The sequence below is a fragment of the Oncorhynchus nerka genome, linkage group LG13 (genome assembly GCF_034236695.1).
Source record: "Oncorhynchus nerka isolate Pitt River linkage group LG13, Oner_Uvic_2.0, whole genome shotgun sequence".
NCBI lineage: Eukaryota > Metazoa > Chordata > Actinopteri > Salmoniformes > Salmonidae > Oncorhynchus > Oncorhynchus nerka.
In genome coordinates, this window is record NC_088408.1 from 812,119 (window position 1) to 835,093 (window position 22,975).

Sequence of the window (22,975 nt, forward strand, 5' to 3'; positions counted from 1 at the left end):
ACACTACCCCTAGTACACTACCCCTAGTACACTATCCCTCTACACTACCCCTCCACACTACCCCTAGTACACTACCCCTAGTACACTACCCCTCCACACTACCCCTAGTACACTACCCCTCCACACTACCCCTAGTACACTACCCCTAGTACACTACCCCTAGTACACTACCCCTCCACACTACCCCTAGTACACTACCCCTCCACACTACCCCTAGTACACTACCCCTCCACACTACCCTAGTACACTACCCCTCCACACTACCCCTAGTACACTACCCCTCCACACTACCCCTAGTACACTACCCTTCCACACTACCCCTAGTACACTACCCTCCACACTACCCCTAGTACACTACCCCTAGTACACTACCCTCCACACTACCCCTAGTACACTACCCCTAGTACACTACCCCTAGTACACTACCCCCTAGTACACTACCCCTAGTACACTACCCTCCACACTACCCCTAGTACACTACCCCTAGTACACTACCCCTAGTACACTACCCCTCCACACTACCCCTAGTACACTACCCCTAGTACACTACCCCTAGTACACTACCCCTCCACACTACCCCTAGTACACTACCCCTAGTACACTACCCCTCCACACTACCCCTAGTACACTACCCTCCACACTACCCCTAGTACACTACCCCTCCACACTACCCCTCCACACTACCCCTAGTACACTACCCCTCCACACTACCCCTAGTACACTACCCCTCCACACTACCCCTAGTACACTACCCCTAGTACACTACCCTCCACACTACCCCTAGTACACTACCCCTCCACACTACCCCTAGTACACTACCCCTCCACACTACCCCTAGTACCCTACCCTCCACACTACCCCTAGTACACTACCCTCCACACTACCCCTAGTACCCTACCCTCCACACTACCCCTAGTACACTACCCCTCCACACTACCCCTAGTACACTACCCCTAGTACACTACCCTCCACACTACCCCTAGTACACTACCCCTAGTACACTACCCCTCCACACTACCCCTAGTACACTACCCCTAGTACACTACCCCTAGTACACTACCCTCCACACTACCCCTAGTACACTACCCCTAGTACACTACCCCTAGTACACTACCCCTAGTACACTACCCTCCACACTACCCCTAGTACACTACCCCTAGTACACTACCCCTAGTACACTACCCTCCACACTACCCTAGTACACTACCCCTAGTACACTACCCTCCACACTACCCCTAGTACACTACCCCTCCACACTACCCCTAGTACACTACCCCTCCACACTACCCCTCCACACTACCCCTAGTACACTACCCCTCCACACTACCCCTAGTACACTACCCTCCACAGTACCCCTAGTACACTACCCCTAGTACACTACCCTCCACACTACCCCTAGTACACTACCCCTCCACACTACCCCTAGTACACTACCCCTCCACACTACCCCTAGTACCCTACCCCTCCACACTACCCCTAGTACACTACCCCTCCACACTACCCCTAGTACCCTACCCTCCACACTACCCCTAGTACACTACCCCTCCACACTACCCCTAGTACACTACCCCTAGTACACTACCCCTAGTACACTACCCCTCCACACTACCCCTAGTACACTACCCCTAGTACACTACCCCTAGTACACTACCCCTCCACACTACCCCTAGTACACTACCCCTCCACACTACCCCTAGTACACTACCCCTCCACACTACCCCTAGTACACTACCCCTAGTACACTACCCCTAGTACACTACCCTCCACACTACCCCTAGTACACTACCCCTAGTACACTACCCCCTCCACACTACCCCTAGTACACTACCCCTAGTACACTACCCTCCACACTACCCCTAGTACACTACCCCTCCACACTACCCCTAGTACACTACCCCTCCACACTACCCCTAGTACCCTACCCCTCCACACTACCCCTAGTACACTACCCCTCCACACTACCCCTCCACACTACCCCTCCACACTACCCCTAGTACACTACCCCTCCACACTACCCCTAGTACACTACCCCTAGTACACTACCCCTAGTACACTACCCCTCCACACTACCCCTAGTACACTACCCCTCCACACTACCCCTAGTACACTACCCCTAGTACACTACCCTCCACACTACCCCTAGTACACTACCCCTCCACACTACCCCTAGTACACTACCCTCCACACTACCCCTAGTACACTACCCTCCACACTACCCCTAGTACACTACCCCTAGTACACTACCCCTAGTACACTACCCTCCACACTACCCCTAGTACACTACCCCTAGTACACTACCCTCCACACTACCCCTAGTACACTACCCTCCACACTACCCCTAGTACACTACCCCTAGTACACTACCCCTAGTACACTACCCTCCACACTACCCCTAGTACACTACCCCTAGTACACTACCCCTCCACACTACCCCTAGTACACTACCCTCCACACTACCCCTAGTACACTACCCCTCCACACTACCCCTAGTACACTACCCCTCCACACTACCCCTAGTACACTACCCCTCCACACTACCCCTAGTACACTACCCCTCCACACTACCCCTAGTACACTACCCCTAGTACACTACCCCTCCACACTACCCCTAGTACACTACCCTCCACACTACCCCTAGTACACTATCCACACTACCCATAGTACACTACCCCTCCACACTACCCCTCCACACTACCCCTAGTACACTACCCTCCACACTACCCTCCACACTACCCCTAGTACACTACCCCTCCACACTACCCCTAGTACACTACCCCTAGTACACTACCCCTCCACACTACCCCTAGTACACTACCCCTAGTACACTACCCCTCCACACTACCCCTAGTACACTACCCCTAGTACACTACCCCTCCACACTACCCCTAGTACACTACCCCTAGTACACTACCCCTAGTACACTACCCCTCCACACTACCCCTAGTACACTACCCTCCACACTACCCCTAGTACACTACCCCTAGTACACTACCCCTAGTACACTACCCTCCACACTACCCCTCCACACTACCCCTAGTACACTACCCCTCCACACTACCCCTAGTACACTACCCTCCACACTACCCCTAGTACACTACCCCTAGTACACTACCCCTAGTACACTACCCTCCACACTACCCCTAGTACACTACCCCTAGTACACTACCCTCCACACTACCCTCCACACTACCCCTAGTACACTACCCCTAGTACACTACCCCTAGTACACTACCCCTAGTACACTACCCCTAGTACACTACCCCGCCACACTACCCTCCACACTACCCCTAGTACACTACCCCTAGTACACTACCCCTCCACACTACCCCTAGTACACTACCCCTCCACACTACCCCTAGTACACTACCCCTCCACACTACCCCTAGTACACTACCCCTCCACACTACCCCTAGTACACTACCCTCCACACTACCCCTAGTACACTACCCCTCCACACTACCCCTAGTACACTACCCTCCACACTACCCCTAGTACACTACCCTCCACACTACCCCTAGTACACTACCCTCCACACTACCCCTAGTACACTACCCTCCACACCACCCCTAGTACACTACCCCTAGTACACTACCCCTCCTCACTACCCCTAGTACACTACCCCTCCACACTACCCCTAGTACACTACCCCTAGTACACTACCCCTAGTACATTACCCCTAGTACACTAACCCTCCACACTACCCCTAGTACACTACCCCTAGTACACTACCCCTCCACACTACCCTCCACACTACCCTAGTACACTACCCTCCTCACTACCCCTCCACACTACCCCTAGTACACTACCCTCCCTACTACCCCTCCACACTACCCCTAGTACACTACCCTCCACACTACCCCTAGTACACTACCCCTAGTACACTACCCCTCCACACTACCCCTAGTACACTACCCCTCCACACTACCCCTAGTACACTACCCCTCCACACTACCCCTAGTACACTACCCCTCCACACTACCCCTAGTACACTACCCTAGTACACTACCCCTCCACACTACCCCTAGTACACTACCCCTCCACACTACCCCTAGTACACTACCCTCCACACTACCCCTAGTACACTACCCCTCCACACTACCCCTAGTACACTACCCTCCACACTACCCCTAGTACCCTACCCCTCCACACTACCCCTAGTACACTACCCCTCCACACTACCCCTCCACACTACCCTCCACACTACCCCTAGTACACTACCCCTCCACACTACCCCTAGTACACTACCCCTAGTACACTACCCCTAGTACACTACCCCTCCACACTACCCCTAGTACACTACCCTCCACACTACCCCTAGTACACTACCCCTAGTACACTACCCCTCCACACTACCCCTAGTACTACCCCTCCACACTACCCCTAGTACACTACCCTCCACACTACCCCTAGTACACTACCCCTCCACACTACCCCCTAGTACACTACCCCTAGTACACTACCCCTAGTACACTACCCTCCACACTACCCCCCTAGTACACTACCCCTAGTACACTACCCCTCCACACTACCCCTAGTACACTACCCCTCCACACTACCCCTAGTACACTACCCCTAGTACACTACCCCTAGTACACTACCCTCCACACTACCCCTAGTACACTACCCCTAGTACACTACCCCTCCACACTACCCCTAGTACACTACCCCTCCACACTACCCCTAGTACACTACCCTCCACACTACCCCTAGTACACTACCCCTCCACACTACCCCTAGTACACTACCCCTCCACACTACCCCTAGTACACTACCCCTAGTACACTACCCTCCACACTACCCCTAGTACACTACCCCTCCACACTACCCCTAGTACACTATCCACACTACCCATAGTACACTACCCCTCCACACTACCCTCCACACTACCCCTAGTACACTACCCCTCCACACTACCCCTCCACACTACCCCTAGTACACTACCCTCCACACTACCCCTAGTACACTACCCCTAGTACACTACCCCTCCACACTACCCCTAGTACACTACCCCTAGTACACTACCCTCCACACTACCCCTAGTACACTACCCCTAGTACACTACCCCTCCACACTACCCCTAGTACACTACCCCTAGTACACTACCCCTAGTACACTACCCTCCACACTACCCCTAGTACACTACCCTCCACACTACCCCTAGTACACTACCCCTAGTACACTACCCCTAGTACACTACCCCTCCACACTACCCTCCACACTACCCCTAGTACACTACCCTCCACACTACCCCTAGTACACTACCCTCCACACTACCCCTAGTACACTACCCCTAGTACACTACCCCTAGTACACTACCCCTCCACACTACCCCTAGTACACTACCCCTAGTACACTACCCTCCACACTACCCCTCCACACTACCCCTAGTACACTACCCCTAGTACACTACCCCTAGTACACTACCCCTAGTACACTACCCCTAGTACACTACCCCGCCACACTACCCTCCACACTACCCCTAGTACACTACCCCTAGTACACTACCCCTAGTACACTACCCCTCCACACTACCCCTAGTACACTACCCTCCACACTACCCCTAGTACACTACCCCTCCACACTACCCCTAGTACACTACCCCTCCACACTACCCCTAGTACACTACCCTCCACACTACCCCTAGTACACTACCCTCCACACTACCCCTAGTACACTACCCTCCACACTACCCCTAGTACACTACCCTCCACACTACCCCTAGTACACTACCCCTCCACACTACCCCTAGTACACTACCCCTCCACACCACCCCTAGTACACTACCCCTAGTACACTACCCTCCTCACTACCCCTAGTACACTACCCCTCCACACTACCCCTAGTACACTACCCCTAGTACACTACCCCTAGTACACTACCCCTAGTACACTAACCCTCCACACTACCCCTAGTACACTACCCCTAGTACACTACCCTCCACACTACCCCTCCACACTACCCCTAGTACACTACCCCTCCACACTACCCCTCCACACTACCCCTAGTACACTACCCCTCCCTACTACCCCTCCACACTACCCCTAGTACACTACCCCTCCACACTACCCCTAGTACACTACCCCTAGTACACTACCCCTCCACACTACCCCTAGTACACTACCCTCCACACTACCCCTAGTACACTACCCTCCACACTACCCCTAGTACACTACCCTCCACACTACCCCTAGTACACTACCCCTAGTACACTACCCCTCCACACTACCCCTAGTACACTACCCCTCCACACTACCCCTAGTACACTACCCTCCACACTACCCCTAGTACACTACCCCTAGTACACTACCCCTCCACACTACCCCTAGTACACTACCCTCCACACTACCCCTAGTACACTACCCCTAGTACACTACCCCTCCACACTACCCCTAGTACACTACCCCTCCACACTACCCCTAGTACACTACCCCTAGTACACTACACTACCCCTCCACACTACCCCTAGTACACTACCCTCCACACTACCCATAGTACACTATCCACACTACCCCTAGTACACTACCCCTCCACACTACCCCTCCACACTACCCCTAGTACACTACCCCTCCACACTACCCCTCCACACTACCCCTAGTACACTACCCCTAGGACACTACCCCTCCACACTACCCCTAGTACACTACCCCTAGTACACTACCCCTCCGCACTACCCATAGTACACTATCCACACTACCCCTAGTACACTACCCCTCCACACTACCCCTAGTACACTATCCACACTACCCATAGTACACTATCCACACTACCCATAGTACACTACCCCTCCACACTACCCCTAGTACACTACCCCTTGTACACTACCCCTCCACACTACCCCTAGTACACTACCCCTCCACACTACCCCTAGTACACTACCCCTAGTACACTACCCCTCCACACTACCCCTAGTACACTACCCCTAGTACACTACCCCTCCACACTACCCCTAGTACACTACCCCTAGTACACTACCCCTCCACACTACCCCTAGTACACTACCCCTAGTACACTACCCCTAGTACACTACCCCTAGTACACTACCCTCCACACTACCCCTAGTACACTACCCCTCCACACTACCCCTAGTACACTACCCTCCACACTACCCCTAGTACACTACCCCTAGTACACTACCCCTCCACACTACCCCTAGTACACTACCCGTAGTACACTACCCCTCCACACTACCCCTAGTACACTACCCCTCCACACCACCCCTAGTACACTATCCACAGTACCCTAGTACACTACCCCTCCACACTACCCCTAGTACACTACCCCTAGTACACTACCCTCCACACCACCCCTAGTACACTATCCACAGTACCCCTAGTACACTATCCACAGTACCCATAGTACACTATCCACACTACCCCTAGTACACTACCCCTCCACACTACCCCTAGTACACTACCCTCCACACTACCCCTAGTACACTACCCCTCCACACTACCCCTAGTACACTACCCTCCACACTACCCCTAGTACACTACCCCTCCACACTACCCCTAGTACACTATCCACAGTACCCCTAGTACACTACCCCTCTACACTACCCATAGTACACTATCCACAGTACCCCTAGTACACTACCCCTCCACACTACCCATAGTACACTATCCACAGTACCCCTAGTACACTACCCCTAGTACACTACCCCTTGTACACTACCCCTAGTACACTATCCACACTACCCCTAGTACACTACCCCTCCCTACTACCCATAGTACACTATCCACACTACCCCTAGTACACTACCCCTCCACACTACCCATAGTACACTATCCACACTACCCATAGTACACTATCCACACTACCCCTAGTACACTACCCCTAGTACACTATCCACACTACCCCTAGTACACTATCCCTCCACACTACCCATAGTACACTATCCACACTACCCCTAGTACACTACCCCTCCACACTACCCCTAGCACACTACCCCTAGTACACTATCCACACTACCCCTAGTACACTATCCACACTACCCATAGTACACTACCCCTCCACACTACCCCTAGCACATTACCCCTAGTACACTATCCACACTACCCCTAGTACACTATCCACACTACCCCTAGTACACTAGCCCTCCACACTACCCCTAGTACACTACCCCTCCACACTACCCCTAGTACACTATCCACACTACCCCTAGTACACTATCCACACTACCCCTAGTACACTACCCCTCCACACTACCCATAGTACACTATCCACACTACCCCTAGTACACTACCCCTAGTACACTACCCCTCCACACTACCCCTAGTACACTACCCCTAGTACACTACCCCTCCACACTACCCATAGTACACTATCCACACTACCCCTAGTACACTACCCCTAGTACACTATCCACACTACCCATAGTACACTATCCACACTACCCATAGTACACTATCCACACTACCCCTAGTACACTACCCCTCCACACTACCCCTAGTACACTATCCACACTACCCCTAGTACACTACCCCTAGTACACTATCCACACTACCCCTAGTACACTACCCCTAGTACACTATCCACACTACCCCTAGTACACTATCCACACTACCCCTAGTACACTGCCCCTAGTACACTATCCACACTACCCCTAGTACACTACCCCTAGTACACTATCCACACTACCCCTAGTACACTACCCCTAGTACACTACCCATAGTACACTATCCACACTACCCCTAGTACACTACCCCTTGTACACTACCCCTAGTACACTATCCACACTACCCCTAGTACACTACCCCTAGTACACTATCCACACTACCCCTAGTACACTACCCCTAGTACACTACCCCTCCACACTACCCCTAGTACACTACCCATAGTACACTATCCACACTACCCCTAGTACACTACCCCTCCACACTACCCCTAGTACACTATCCACAGTACCCCTAGTACACTACCCATAGTACACTATCCACACTACCCCTAGTACACTACCCATAGTACACTATCCACACTACCCCTAGTACACTACCCCTCCACACTACCCCTAGTACACTACCCATAGTACACTATCCACACTACCCCTAGTACACTACCCATAGTACACTATCCACACTACCCCTAGTACACTATCCACACTACCCCTAGTACACTACCCCTCCACACTACCCCTAGTACACTACCCCTAGTACACTATCCACACTACCCCTAGTACACTACCCCTCCCTACTACCCCTCCACACTACCCCTAGTACACTACCCCAGTACACTACCCCTAGTACACTATCCCTCTACACTACCCTTAGTACACTACCCTCAATACACTACCCCTAGTATACCTACCCCTACTCACAACCCAAAGTACACTACCCTCAATACACTACCCCTAGTATACCTACCCCTACTCACTACCCCTCCTCACTACAACTAGTACACTACCCCTAGTACACTACCCCTAGTACACTACCCCTAGTACACTACCCCTCCTCACTACCCCTAGTACACTACCTTTAGTACACTACCCCTAGTACACTACCCCTAGTATACCTACCCTTAGTACACTACCCTTAGTACACTACCCTTAGTACACTACCCCTAGTACACTACCCTTAGTACACTACCCCTAGTACACTACCCTTAGTACACTACCCCTAGTATACCTGCCCTTAGTACACTACCCCTAGTACACGACCCCTAGTACACAACCCCTAGTACCCTATCCCTAGTACCCTATCCCTAGTACACTACCCCTAGTTCCCTACCCCTAGCTCCCTACCCCTAGCTCCCTACCCCTAGGGCCCTACCCCTAGTACACGACCCCTAGTACACTACCCCTAGTACACTACCCCTCCTCACTACCCCTAGTACACTACCCCTAGTACACTACCCCTCCACACTACCCCTAGTACACTACCCCTCCACACTACCCCTAGTATACTACCCCTCCACACTACCCCTAGTACACTACCCCTAGTACACTACCCCTAGTACACTACCCCTCCACACTACCCCTAGTACACTACCCTTCCACACTACCCCTAGTACACTACCCCTAGTACCCTATCCCTAGTATCCTACCCTCCTCACTACCCCTAGTACACTACCCCTAGTATACTACCCTCCTCACTACCCCTAGTACACTACCCCTAGTACTCTACCCCCCACACTACCCCTAGTACACCACCCTTCCTTACTACCCCTAGTACACTACCCCTAGTACACGACCCCTAGTATACTACCCCTCCTCACGACCCCTTGTACACTACCCCTCCTCATGACCCTTAGTACACTACCCCTTCACACAACCAAGTACACAACCTCTAGTACACTACCCCTTTTCACTACCTCTAGTACACTACCCCTAGGTACCTACCCCTGGTATACTACCCCTCCTCACGACCCTTAGTACACTACCCCTTCACACAACCAAGTACACAACCCCTAGTACACTACCCCTAGTACACTACCCCTAGTTACCTACCCCTAGTACCTACCCCTAGTACAATACCCCGAGTACACTACCCCTCCGCATGACTCCTAGTACACTACCCCTAGCACACTACCCCTAGTACCTACCTCTCCTCACGACCCCTAGTACACTACCCCTCGTCACGACCCCTAGTACACTACCCCTCGTCACGACCCCTAGTACACTACCCCTAGTACACTACCCCTCGTCACGACCCCTAGTACACGGCCCCTCCTCACTACACCTAGTACACTACTTCTAGTACACTACCCCTCCTCACTACCCCTCCTCACTACCCCTAGTATACCTACCCCTAGTATACCTACCCCTAGCACACCACCCCTAGTACACCACCCCTAGTACACTACCCCTAGTACACGACCCTAGTACACTACCCCTAGTACACGACCCTAGTATACTACCCTCCTTACTACCCCTAGTATACTACCCCTCCTCACGACCCTAGTATACTACCCCTCCTCCACGACCCCTAGTATACTACCCCTCCTCACGACCCCTTGTACACTACCCCTCCTCACGACCCCTAGTACACTACCCCTTCACACAACCAAGTACACAACCCCTAGTACACTACCCCTTCTCACTACCCCTAGTACACGACCCCTAGTATACTACCCCTCCTCACGACCCCTTGTACACTACCCTCCTCACGACCCCTAGTACACTACCCCTAGTTACCTACCCCTGGTATACTACCCCCTCCTCACTACCCCTAGTACCTACCCCTAGTACACTACCCCGAGTACACTACCCCTCCGCATGACTCCTAGTACACTACCCCTAGCACACTACCCCTAGTACACTACCCCTCCACACTACCCCTAGTACACTACCCCTCCTCACGACCCTAGTACACTACCCCTCGTCACGACCCCTAGTACACGGCCCCTCCTCACTACACCTAGGACACTACTTCTAGTACACTACCCCTAGTACACTACCCCTTCTCACTACCCCTAGTATACCTACCCCTAGTACACTACCCCTTCTCACTACCCCTAGTATACCTACCCCTAGTACACTACCCCTTCTCACTACCCCTAGTATACCTACCCCTAGTACACTACCCCTAGTACACTACCCCTCGTCACGACCCCTAGTACACGGCCCCTCCTCACTACACCTAGTACACTACTTCTAGTACACTACCCCTAGTACACTACCCCTTCTCACTACCCTAGTATACCTACCCCTAGTACACTACCCTTCTCACTACCCCTAGTATACCCTACCCCTAGTATACCTACCCCTAGTACACTACCCCTTCTCACTACCCCTAGTATACCTGCCCCTAGTATACCTACCCTAGTACACTACCCCTAGTACACTACCCCTCCTTACTACCCCTAGTACACTACCCCTCCTCACTACCCCTAGTACACTACCCCTCCTCACTACACATAGTTTACTGCCCCTAGTACACTACCCTAGTACACTACCCCTCCTTACTACCCCTAGTACACTACCCCTCCTTACTACTTCTAGTACACTACCCCTCCTCATTACACATAGTACACTACCCCTAGTATACTACCCTAGGACACTACCAGACCCTCAATACACAACTGATATGCCCTCTGTCCCCTCTCCTCCTCTCCCCCTCTCTTGCTGTCTCTCCCTCTCTCGATGTCTCTCTCTCCCCCTCTCTCTTGATGTCTCTCTCTCTCCCTCTCTCTCTTGATGTCTCTCTCTCCCCCTCTCTCTTGATGTCTCTCTCTCCCCCTCTCTTGATGTCTCTCTCTCCCCCTCTCTCTTGATGTCTCTCTCTCCCTCTCTCTTGATGTCTCTCTCTCCCCCTCTCTCTTGATGTCTCTCTCTCCCCCTCTCTCTTGATGTCTCTCTCTCCCCTCTCTTGATGTCTCTCTCTCCTCTCTCTCTTGATGTCTCTCTCTCCCCCTCTCTCTCTCCCCTCTCTCTTGATGTCTCTCTCTCCCCTCTCTCTTGATGTCTCGCTCTCCCCTCTCTCTTGATGTCTCTCTCCCCCTCTCTCTTGATGTCTCTCTGATGTCCCTCTCTCCCTCTCTCTTGCTGTCTCTCTCTCCCCCCTCTCTCTTGATGTCTCTCTCCCCCTCTCTTTGATGTCTCTCTCTCCCCCTCTCTCTTGATGTCTCTCTCTCCCCCTCTCTCTTGATGTCTCTCTCTCCCCTCTCTCTTGATGTCTCTCTCTCCCTCTCTCTTGATGTCTCTCTCTCTCCCTTGCTGATGTCTCTCTCTCTCCCCCTTGCTGTCTCTCTCTCCCCCTCTCTCTTGATGTCTCTCTCTCCCCCTCTCTTGATGTCTCTCTCTCCCCTCTCTCTTGATGTCTCTCTCTCCCCCTCTCTCTTGATGTCTCTCTCTCCCTCTCTCTCTTGATGTCTCTCTCTCCCCCTCTCTCTTGATGTCTCTCTCTCCCCTCTCTCTTGATGTCTCTCTCTCCCCTCTCTCTTGATGTCTCTCTCTCCCCCTCTCTCTTGATGTCTCTCTCTCCCCTCTCTCTTGATGTCTCTCTCTCTCCTCTGTCTCTCCCCTGATGTCTCTCTCTCCCTCTCTCTTGATGTCTCTCTCTCCTCTCTCTTGATGTCTCTCTCTCCCCTCTCTCTTGATGTCTCTCTCTCCCTCTCTCTTGATGTCTCTCTCTCCTCTCTCTTGATGTCTCTCTCTCCCTCTCTCTCTTGATGTCTCTCTCTCCCCTCTCTCTTGATGTCTCTCTCTCCCCTCTCTCTTGATGTCTCTCTCTCCCCTCTCTCTTGATGTCTCTCTCTCCCTCTCTCTCTGATGTCTCTCTCTCCCCTCTCTCTCTCTCCCCTCTCTCTCCCCTCTCTTTGATGTCTCTCTCTCCCTCTCTCTCTTGCTGTCTCTCTCTCCCCCTTGCTGTCTCTCTCTCCCTCTCTCTTGATGTCTCTCTCTCTCCCTCTCTCTCTGATGTCTCTCTCTCCCCCTCTCTCTCTCCCCTCTCTCTTGATGTCTCTCTCTCTCCCTCTCTCTTGATGTCTCGCTCTCCCCCTCTCTCTTGATGTCTCTCTCTCCCCCTCTCTCTCTTGCTGTCTCTCTCTCCCCCTCTCTCTTGATGTCTCTCTCTCCCCCTCTCTCTTGATGTCTCTCTCTCCCCTCTCTCTTGATGTCTCTCTCTCTCCCCCTCTCTCTTGATGTCTCTCTCTCCCCCCTCTCTCTTGATGTCTCTCTCTCCCCCTCTCTCTTGATGTCTCTCTCTCCCCCTCTCTCTTGATGTCTCTCTCTCCCTCTCTCTTGATGTCTCTCTCTCCCCCTCTCTCTTGATGTCTCTCTCTCTCCCCTCTCTCTTGATGTCTCTCTCTCCCCCTCTCTCTTGATGTCTCTCTCTCCCCCTCTCTCTTGATGTCTCTCTCTCTCCCTCTCTCTTGATGTCTCTCTCTCCCCCTCTCTCTTGATGTCTGTCTCTCCCTCTCTCTCTCGATGTCTCTCTCTCTCTCTCCCCCTCTCTCTTGCTGTCTCTCTCTCTCCCCCCTCTCTCTCTCTCTTTCTGTAGCCCACCAGACGGTCAGAGAGGTTGTCATCGGTAAGTTTAATCATCCCCTCTTCCCTCCTCTCTCGCTCTCTCTCTCTCTCTCTCTCTCGTCGTTGCTCCACCAGAAGCAGTCTGTGGGTCATAGTTTCTCACTGTCACCAGATATGATATTAGGATCTGAAATCATAACTAGCTAGATATTCAGACTGGGTTATAAAGGAGTGTTCTATTCAGACAGTGTTCTACATTTACATTTACATTTAAGTCATTTAGCAGACGCTCTTATCCAGAGCGACTTACAAATTGGTGCATTCACCTTCTATCCAGACTGGGTTATAAAGGAGTGTTCTATTCAGACTGGGTTATAAAGGAGTGTTCTAAAAGAATACCGAAAATCCCACGCAATAATTTATTCACCAAGGTTTGAACAGCTAGCTGTCTTCATCAGGGTATCGTGACAGCAAGCTGTCTTCATCAGGGTATCGTGACAGCAAGCTGTCTTCATCGGGGTATCGCGACAGCAAGCCGTCTTCATCGGGGCATCGTGACAGCAAGCCGTCTTCATCGGGGCATCGTGACAGCAAGCCGTCTTCATCGGGGTACCGTGACAGCAAGCCGTCTTCATCGGGGTACCGTGACAGCAAGCCGTCTTCATCGGGGTACCGTGACAGCAAGCCGTCTTCATCGGGGTACCGTGACAGCAAGCCGTCTTCATCGGGGTACCGTGACAGCAAGCCGTCTTCATCGGGGTACCGTGACAGCAAGCCGTCTTCATCGGGGTACCGTGACAGCAAGCCGTCTTCATCGGGGTACCGTGACAGCAAGCCGTCTTCATCGGGGTACCGTGACAGCAAGCCGTCTTCATCGGGGTATCGTGACAGCAAGCCGTCTTCATCGGGGTATCGTGACAGCAAGCCGTCTTCACCGGGGTATCGTGACAGCAAGCCGTCTTCACCGGGGTATCGTGACAGCAAGCCGTCTTCATCGGGGTATCGTGACAGCAAGCTGTCTTCATCGGGGTATCGTGACAGCAAGCTGTCTTCATCGGGGTATCGTGACAGCAAGCTGTCTTCATCGGGGTATCGTGACAGCAAGCTGTCTTCATCGGGGTATCGTGACAGCAAGCTGTCTTATCACAGCCATGTTTCTATAACTCATTATTACAGCCATGTTTTATATAACTCATTATCACAGCCATGTTTATATAACTCATTATTACAGCCATGTTTTATATAACTCATTATCACAGCCATGTTTATATAACTCATTATTACAGCCATGTTTATATGATGCATTATCACAGCCATGTTTATATGATGCATTATCACAGCCATGTTTATATAACACATTATCACAGCCATGTTTATATGGTGCATTATCACAGCCATGTTTATATAGCGCATTATCACAGCCATGTTTATATGGTGCATTATCACAGCCATGTTTATATGATGCATTATCACATCCATGTTTATATAACACATTATCACAGCCATGTTTATATGATGCATTATTAGTCATGTTTATATAACACATTATCACAGCCATGTTTATATGATGCATTATTAGTCATGTTTATATAACACATTATCACAGCCATGTTAATAATACATTACCTTATCTCAATATTACTGTTATAGCTGATGATGTGATCAGGTTATTACAGATTTTTAACCAACAGGTTCTCACGGCTCTATTTTAGTCATTTTAATAACGAAAGGATCCAGTGATAATCTTCCCTGTTTACATAATGATGATGTTTTAAATATGTTAAATATACTCTTAAGTTCGTATTGATTAAGCTGTCTGTACGTACCTTCAGCTGAGGTGTTGCCGTCTACTAGTGGGTATTGTATGGCCTCCACTATAGCCCACAATGCACTATTGTTCAGGTTATACACATATTCCTATGCTAAGCTATTTCTATGGTGTTTTCCCATTGTCTTTGCTAAGCTAAGTTTATAGAAATGCTCCATTCTCTCAGCTAAGCTAATTCCATTGAAATGTCCAATTCACTCAGCTGAGCTAATTCTATAGAAATGCCCCATTCTAAACTAAGATAATTGTATGGTGTTTCCCACTTTTTGTGCTAGGCTAAGCTAAACTAAGCTAATTCTTTAGCGTTTCCCCACTCTTTAACTAGGCTAACGCTAAAGCTAATGGCTCTCTCTCTCTGACCTACAGAAACCAGCTCCTCCCAAACCGGTTGAGGTCAAGCCTAAGAAGGCTATCGCCAAGGTAATGCAATCGAGCACACACACACTGTCCAGGTGTTAAAGTGCGTATCCATAAATGCATGTTGTGTTTGTTTTAAAGTCTCAAAGTTTCTGTCCGTTTGAATGTTCTCAGAGCTGTTTTTAATTGGTTGTCTCTGTCCTCTGTTGGGATTGGTATTCTCTGTTTCTATGCTGTGTTCTGATTGGCTCTGTCTGCCTAGAAGCCGGTGGACAAGGTGGACGACAAGGCCATGAAGGGAAAGAAAGGAGGAGCTAAATTGAAGAGGGAGGATGGCCCCTCCCATAACCGACAGACTCTTACAGAGGTACGCTAGGCCACACCTCCATCAGAGGATGTAGAGGAGGTACGCTAGGCCACACCTCCATCAGAGGATGTAGAGGAGGTACGCTAGGCCACACCTCCATCAGAGGATGTAGAGGAGGTACGCTAGGCCACACCTCCATCAGAGGATGTAGAGGAGGTACGCTAGGCCACACCTCCATCAGAGGATGTAGAGGAGGTACGCTAGGCCACACCTCCATCAGAGGATGTAGAGGAGGTACGCTAGGCCACACCTCCATCAGAGAATGTAGAGGTACGCTAGGCCACACCTCCATCAGAGGATGTAGAGGAGGTACGCTAGGCCACACCTCCATCAGAGGATGTAGAGGAGGTACGCTAGGCCACACCTCCATCAGAGGATGTAGAGGAGGTACGCTAGGCCACACCTCCATCAGAGGATGTAGAGGAGGTACGCTAGGCCACACCTCCATCAGAGGATGTAGAGGAGGTACGCTAGGCCACACCTCCATCAGAGGATGTAGAGGAGGTACGCTAGGCCACACCTCCATCAGAGGATGTAGAGGAGGTACGCTAGGCCACACCTCCATCGGAGGAGGGGGGCTGGTTGTGGCATTATAATCATCTAACATGTCTTCCTTCAATGTTCTCCCTGTCTCAATATCTGTCTCTCTCTCACACACACACACACACACACACACACACACACACACACACACAGATCTGTGTGTCTCGCTCCAGTGTCAGTGTGACCTACTACAGAAGTCTTGCTCCCTACTCCATGTCTGTCAGAGGACCGAGTGAGACAGTCCGAGTCAACGGTATGACAGACAGACCGATAGAGTGCTGTGGATTTGAACCAGAGTTGTTAGGGGGTCTCCCAAATGGCACTCTATTCCCTCTGTAGAGCATTATTTTAGGCCTAGGCCTAGACATAGACACAGCCATAGACCTAGGCCTAGCCATAGACATAGACACCGCCATAGACCTAGCCATAGACATAGACACAGCCATAGGCCTAGCCATAGACATAGACACAGCCATAGACCTAGCCATAGATCTAGCCCTAGACCTAGGCCTAGCCATAGACATAGACACAGCCATAGACCTAGCCATAGATCTAGACCTAGGCCTAGCCATAGACATAGACACAGCCATAGACCTAGGCCTAGCCATAGACATAGACACAGCCATAGACCTAGCCATAGATCTAGCCATAGACCTAGGCCTAGCCATAGACATAGACACAGCCATAGATCTAGACCTAGGCCTAGCCATAGACATAGACACAGCCATAGACCTAGCCATAGACCTAGGCCTAGCCATAGACATAGACACAGCCATAGACCTAGCCATAGATCTAGACCTAGGCCTAGCCATAGACATAGACACAGCCATAGACCTAGCCATAGATCTAGCCCTAGACCTAGGCCTAGCCATAGACATAGACACAGCCATAGACCTAGCCATAGATCTAGCCCTAGGCCTAGCCATAGACATAGACACAGCCATAGACCTAGCCATAGATCTAGACCTAGGCCTAGCCATAGACATAGACACAGCCATAGACCTAGGCCTAGCCATAGACATAGACACAGCCATAGACCTAGCCATAGATCTAGGCCTAGCCATAGACATAGACACAGCCATAGACACAGCCATAGACCTAGGCCTAGCCATAGACATAGACACAGCCATAGACCTAGCCATAGATCTAGCCCTAGACCTAGGCCTAGCCATAGACATAGACACAGCCATAGACCTAGCCCTAGACCTAGGCCTAGCCATAGACATAGACACAGTCATAGACCTAGCCATAGACCTAGGCCTAGCCATAGACATAGACACAGCCATAGACCTAGCCATAGATCTAGCCCTAGACCTAGGCATAGACATAGGGAACAGAGTCCGATTTGGGATGCGGTTTGTGTGATTTAACCACTGTGTGTGTGATTTAACCACTGAGTGTGTGATTTAACCACTGTGTGTGTGATTTAACCACTGAGTGTGTGATTTAACCACTGAGTGTGTGATTTAACCACTGAGTGTGTGATTTAACCACTGAGTGTGTGATTTAAACCACTGAGTGTGTGATTTAAACCACTGAGTGTGTGATTTAAACCACTGAGTGTGTGATTTAAACCACTGAGTGTGTGGCACTAACATTGTGTGTCTTTGTTACTACACAGTAATTGTATGAAATGTGTGTGTGCTCACTCTTCAGTATGTACAGTCTGTTTAACACATCAGGATCACTAGTGATACTACTAACTAGCCAGCAGGACCAGACGTCTTTTCCTCGGCCATGGAACTAGGTTGTCACTAGCTAAATGAATAATAATAATAATAATATATATTATCACTGTGTGATGTATTACAAGGGTCATAGTAGTACGACAGTCCCTCTTCACCTCTTACTGCACCTCCGGGGGGGTGTGGTACGTTGGCCAATATACCACACACCCCCCCAGTCCCTCTTCACCTCTTACTGCACCTCCGGGGGTGTGGTAAGTTGGCCAATATACCACACCCCCCCAGTCCCTCTTCACCTCTTACTGCACCTCCGGGGGTGTGGTACGTTGGCCAATATACCACACCCCCCCAGTCCCTCTTCACCTCTTACTGCACCTCCGGGGGTGTGGTAAGTTGGCCAATATACCACACCCCCCAGTCCCTCTTCACACCCCCCAGTCCCTCTTCACCTCTTACTGCACCTCCGGGGTGTGGTACGTTGGCCAATATACCACACCCCCAGTCCCTCTTCACCTTACTGCACCCCCGTTGTCCCACCCCCAGTCCCTCTTCACCTCTTACTGCACCTCCGGGGGTGTGGTACGTTGGCCAATATACCACACCCCCCCAGTCCCTCTTCACCTCTTACTGCACCTCCGGGGGTGTGGTACGTTGGCCAATATACCACACCCCCAGTCCCTCTTCACCTCTTCACCTCCGGGGTTACTGCAATATACCACACCCCCCCAGTCCCTCTTCACCTCTTACTGCACCTCCGGGGGGGTGTGGTACGTTGGCCAATATACCACACACCCCCCCAGGCCTTATTTCTTAATTGTGTAATTGAATTGTCAACCTAAAATATTGTCATATAATTATGAATACAGGTGATATATACATTTTCTGTATAAATAGCCTCTAAAATATTTAAGTGTAATGTCCTGATAAGCCCGTGTTTTAGATGATATATTGGCGCTGGTGTTGTTGAGCCCGAGAAGTCGAACCATGCCAATATATCTTCCAAACGCAGTCTTCGTGGGCATTATCCCTTTTATACAATGGGTTACCAACATATTCAAATAATGATTGACATATTTGAATGAAATAGTTATTTTGATGAATTTCTTCATAACATTTCATCCTGCCACCAGATAAAGTCCCGACACAAATCTAGGGTTGTTACCCAAGCAGGATGGTTATTCGTTCTCTATCGGTTCGGTTGCCAGAGACGCAACCCAGTCGTTTAGTATCTATGGACGCGACCCAGTCGTTTAGTATCTATGGACTCGACCCAGTCGTTTAGTATATATGGACGTGACCCAGTCGTTTAGTATCTATGGACGCGACCCAGTCGTTTAGTATCTATGGACGCGACCCAGTCGTTCTGTATCTATGGACGCGACCCAGTCGTTCTGTATCTATGGACTCGACACAGTCGTTTAGTATCTATGGACGCGAGCCAGTCGTTCAGTATCTATGGACTCGACCCAGTCGTTCAGTATCTATGGACGCGACCCAGTCGTTCTGTATCTATGGACTCGACACAGTCGTTTAGTATCTATGGACGCGAGCCAGTCGTTCAGTATCTATGGACTCGACACAGTCGTTCAGTATCTATGGACGCGACCCAGTCGTTTAGTATCTATGGACGCGACCCAGTCGTTCAGTATCTATGGACTCGACCCAGTCGTTCAGTATCTATGGACTCGACCCAGTCGTTCAGTATCTATGGACTCGACCCAGTCGTTCAGTATCTATGGACTCGACCCAGTCGTTCAGTATCTATGGACGCGAGCCAGTCGTTCAGTATCTATGGACTCGACCCAGTCGTTCAGTATCTATGGACTTGACCCAGTCGTTCTGTATCTATGGACGCGACCCAGTCGTTTAGTATATATGGACGCGACCCAGTCGTTTAGTATATATGGACGCGACCCAGTCGTTTAGTATCTATGGACGCGACCCAGTCGTTCAGTATCTATGGACCCGACACAGTCGTTCAGTATCTATGGACTCGACCCAGTCGTTCAGTATCACAGTCGTTCAGTATCTATGGACTCGACAGTCGGACGCGACCCAGTATCTATGGACGCGACCCAGTCGTTTAGTATCTATGGACGCGACCCAGTCGTTCAGTATCTATGGACTCGACACAGTCGTTCAGTATCTATGGACTCGACACAGTCGTTCAGTATCTATGGACTCGACACAGTCGTTCAGTATCTATGGACTCGACCCAGTCGTTCAGTATCTATGGACTCGACCCAGTCGTTCTGTATCTATGGACTCGACCCAGTCGTTCAGTATCTATGGACTCGACACAGTCGTTCAGTATCTATGGACTCGACCCAGTCGTTCTGTATCTATGGACTCGACCCAGTCGTTCTGTATCTATGGACTCGACCCAGTCGTTCAGTATCTATGGACTCGACCCAGTCGTTTGTTCTAATGTTCCATTGTCATCCTGGCTGGCAACGTTCTTATCCTTTGCTTGCTAGCTAGTCAACTACAGCTAATTTACAGTCAAAAAGTGCAGCCAGAATAACAGTAAAGTAGCGGCATCTGTTTAAGGTGTTTTCTAGTGACATTTATTTGGATACATCTATAACAATGAGCTACTGAGGTGTGATTTCGCCTGGCATAGCTCCTCTCTCTCAGAGGAGCTAGCCAACAACACAGCTACAGTAACTCAATCACTTTAAACTGAAGCTGGAAATACTGCAAACTAGCTGCACTTCGCATTTCTTTGTATATATCCATTAAAAATAATGCCAGCTGATTCATGATTTCGACTGGCTGAGAAACGCTGCCTGCCTGTCTGTCTCGTACCGACTTCCGACACGTTCATTACTATTGGACAGCTGGAGATCCAATTTGAATATTGAAACAATGTTGCAAATGTGGGAGAGACAGACAGCAAGGTTTATACACATGTTGAAAAAAGAAATGTGAGACAATGTCTAGATGCTTTTTATAGTGGAGATCAAGTTTATAAATTGCCTGGCTGGGCTGAGGAGGCAGTGTATTGCAGCAGTCATATGGAACAGAGTAAATAAGCATTTTAATGTCATAGATTTAACCGGTGGTAACTCGTGGAGTAGCCTGTAGCCTGGAATGTGATTTTAACCAATCAGCATACGGGATTAGAAGCTAGAAGCTGGCTAGCTAACTAACAAACATACAGCGTAGATAAATTCTTCAAATTCATTATTTTACACTATCTTATCACAGCACTGGCAAACCATGGTTGACCGCCTCCCTGACCAACATGGCTGACCTTTATCCCATCATAAGAAGGTTCATGTCCATTCTAGTGTTCTGATTCCTAATTCTATGTGTTTGTGTCTGTCTGCAGGAGACTGAGGCTGTGGGGGCGGGGTCTGACGAGGAGAAGGAATGAGGAAATTGGGGGTGTGTCTTTCTCTGACTTCTCCCAAACCGGTACCATGGAAACAAAGAAAGGATCTTTTTTTACGAGGATTTTGTAAAATGCTGAATTTTTTGGGTCCTGTGATATTAGCGAAGATAAACCAACACCCCATGTCCACACTCCTCCTTGCAGTTCTATCACTCGCTCTCTTTTCCAATCCTTTCCTCTCTCTCTTCCATTTTGTTGTTTTACTCTTCCTTTTCTTGAAAGACAGAATGAAGTGACATGTTTTTAAAAAATGGCTGCAACTATTCTTCCTCTGGCAGTGGGAGGAGCCTCACAGGGTCACCATTATAATGTGTCTCGCGTCCTTTCTAAATGATGACGTCATATCCTCTCTACTAAGATAGCTCGTTTTGATGACATCACTGTAAATTAATTTGATCTCCCGGCTATGACATCAGAGACCCAGGGGGTCAAACTAGGCTCCTATGACATCACAGGTGACCTTTGACCCTGAACTGAGAGGTGTTGCCATGGAGAATATTTGCGGCTTTTTTTAAGCAGACGTTTGAAACTGGCAGAGCAGTGGCGTAGCAATAACAAGTGGTGTTTTAGTTCTAGAACGCTGTGGATTCTAGAACCTCTCTGAGTTCCACCCTGCCTGGGGGAAATCATTATTTTGAAATAAAAGCTGAAAGTTGAAGTCTTGTGAGTAGTGTGTGTTTTGTCTCTCTGCCCAGTACATCACTGGGGCCAAGCTTCCTGCCATCCAGGACCTCTATACGAGGCGGTGTCAAAGGCCCAAAAAAATTGTCAAAGACTCCAGCCACCTTAGGCATAGACTGTTCTCTCTGCTACCGCACGGCAAGCGGTACCGGAGCACCAAGTCCAGGTCCAAAAGGCTTCTTAACACCTTCTACCCCAAAGCCATAAGACTGCT

At 50.4% G+C, this 22,975-nt stretch overlaps 1 protein-coding gene across 5 annotated transcripts in view; it reads left to right on the top strand.

Moving 5' to 3' along the window:
* LOC115124831 (high mobility group nucleosome-binding domain-containing protein 3-like) overlaps positions 1-22,738 on the top strand; it is a 34,782-nt gene extending 12,044 nt beyond the window's left edge. The window contains exons 3-7 of one of the 5 annotated variants that reach the window (XM_065026113.1): positions 13,935-13,964; positions 16,098-16,151; positions 16,351-16,455; positions 17,152-17,251; positions 22,018-22,738. In XM_065026113.1, coding sequence (XP_064882185.1) covers positions 13,935-13,964; positions 16,098-16,151; positions 16,351-16,455; positions 17,152-17,251; positions 22,018-22,025 — 297 coding nt within the window. In that variant the 3' untranslated portion in view covers positions 22,026-22,738. The remainder of the gene's footprint in view (positions 1-13,934; positions 13,965-16,097; positions 16,152-16,350; positions 16,456-17,151; positions 17,252-22,017) is intronic. The other 4 variants (XM_065026114.1, XM_065026115.1, XM_029654312.2 and 1 more) reach the window with 4 other exon arrangements.
* Positions 22,739-22,975: the final 237 nt, after the last annotated feature.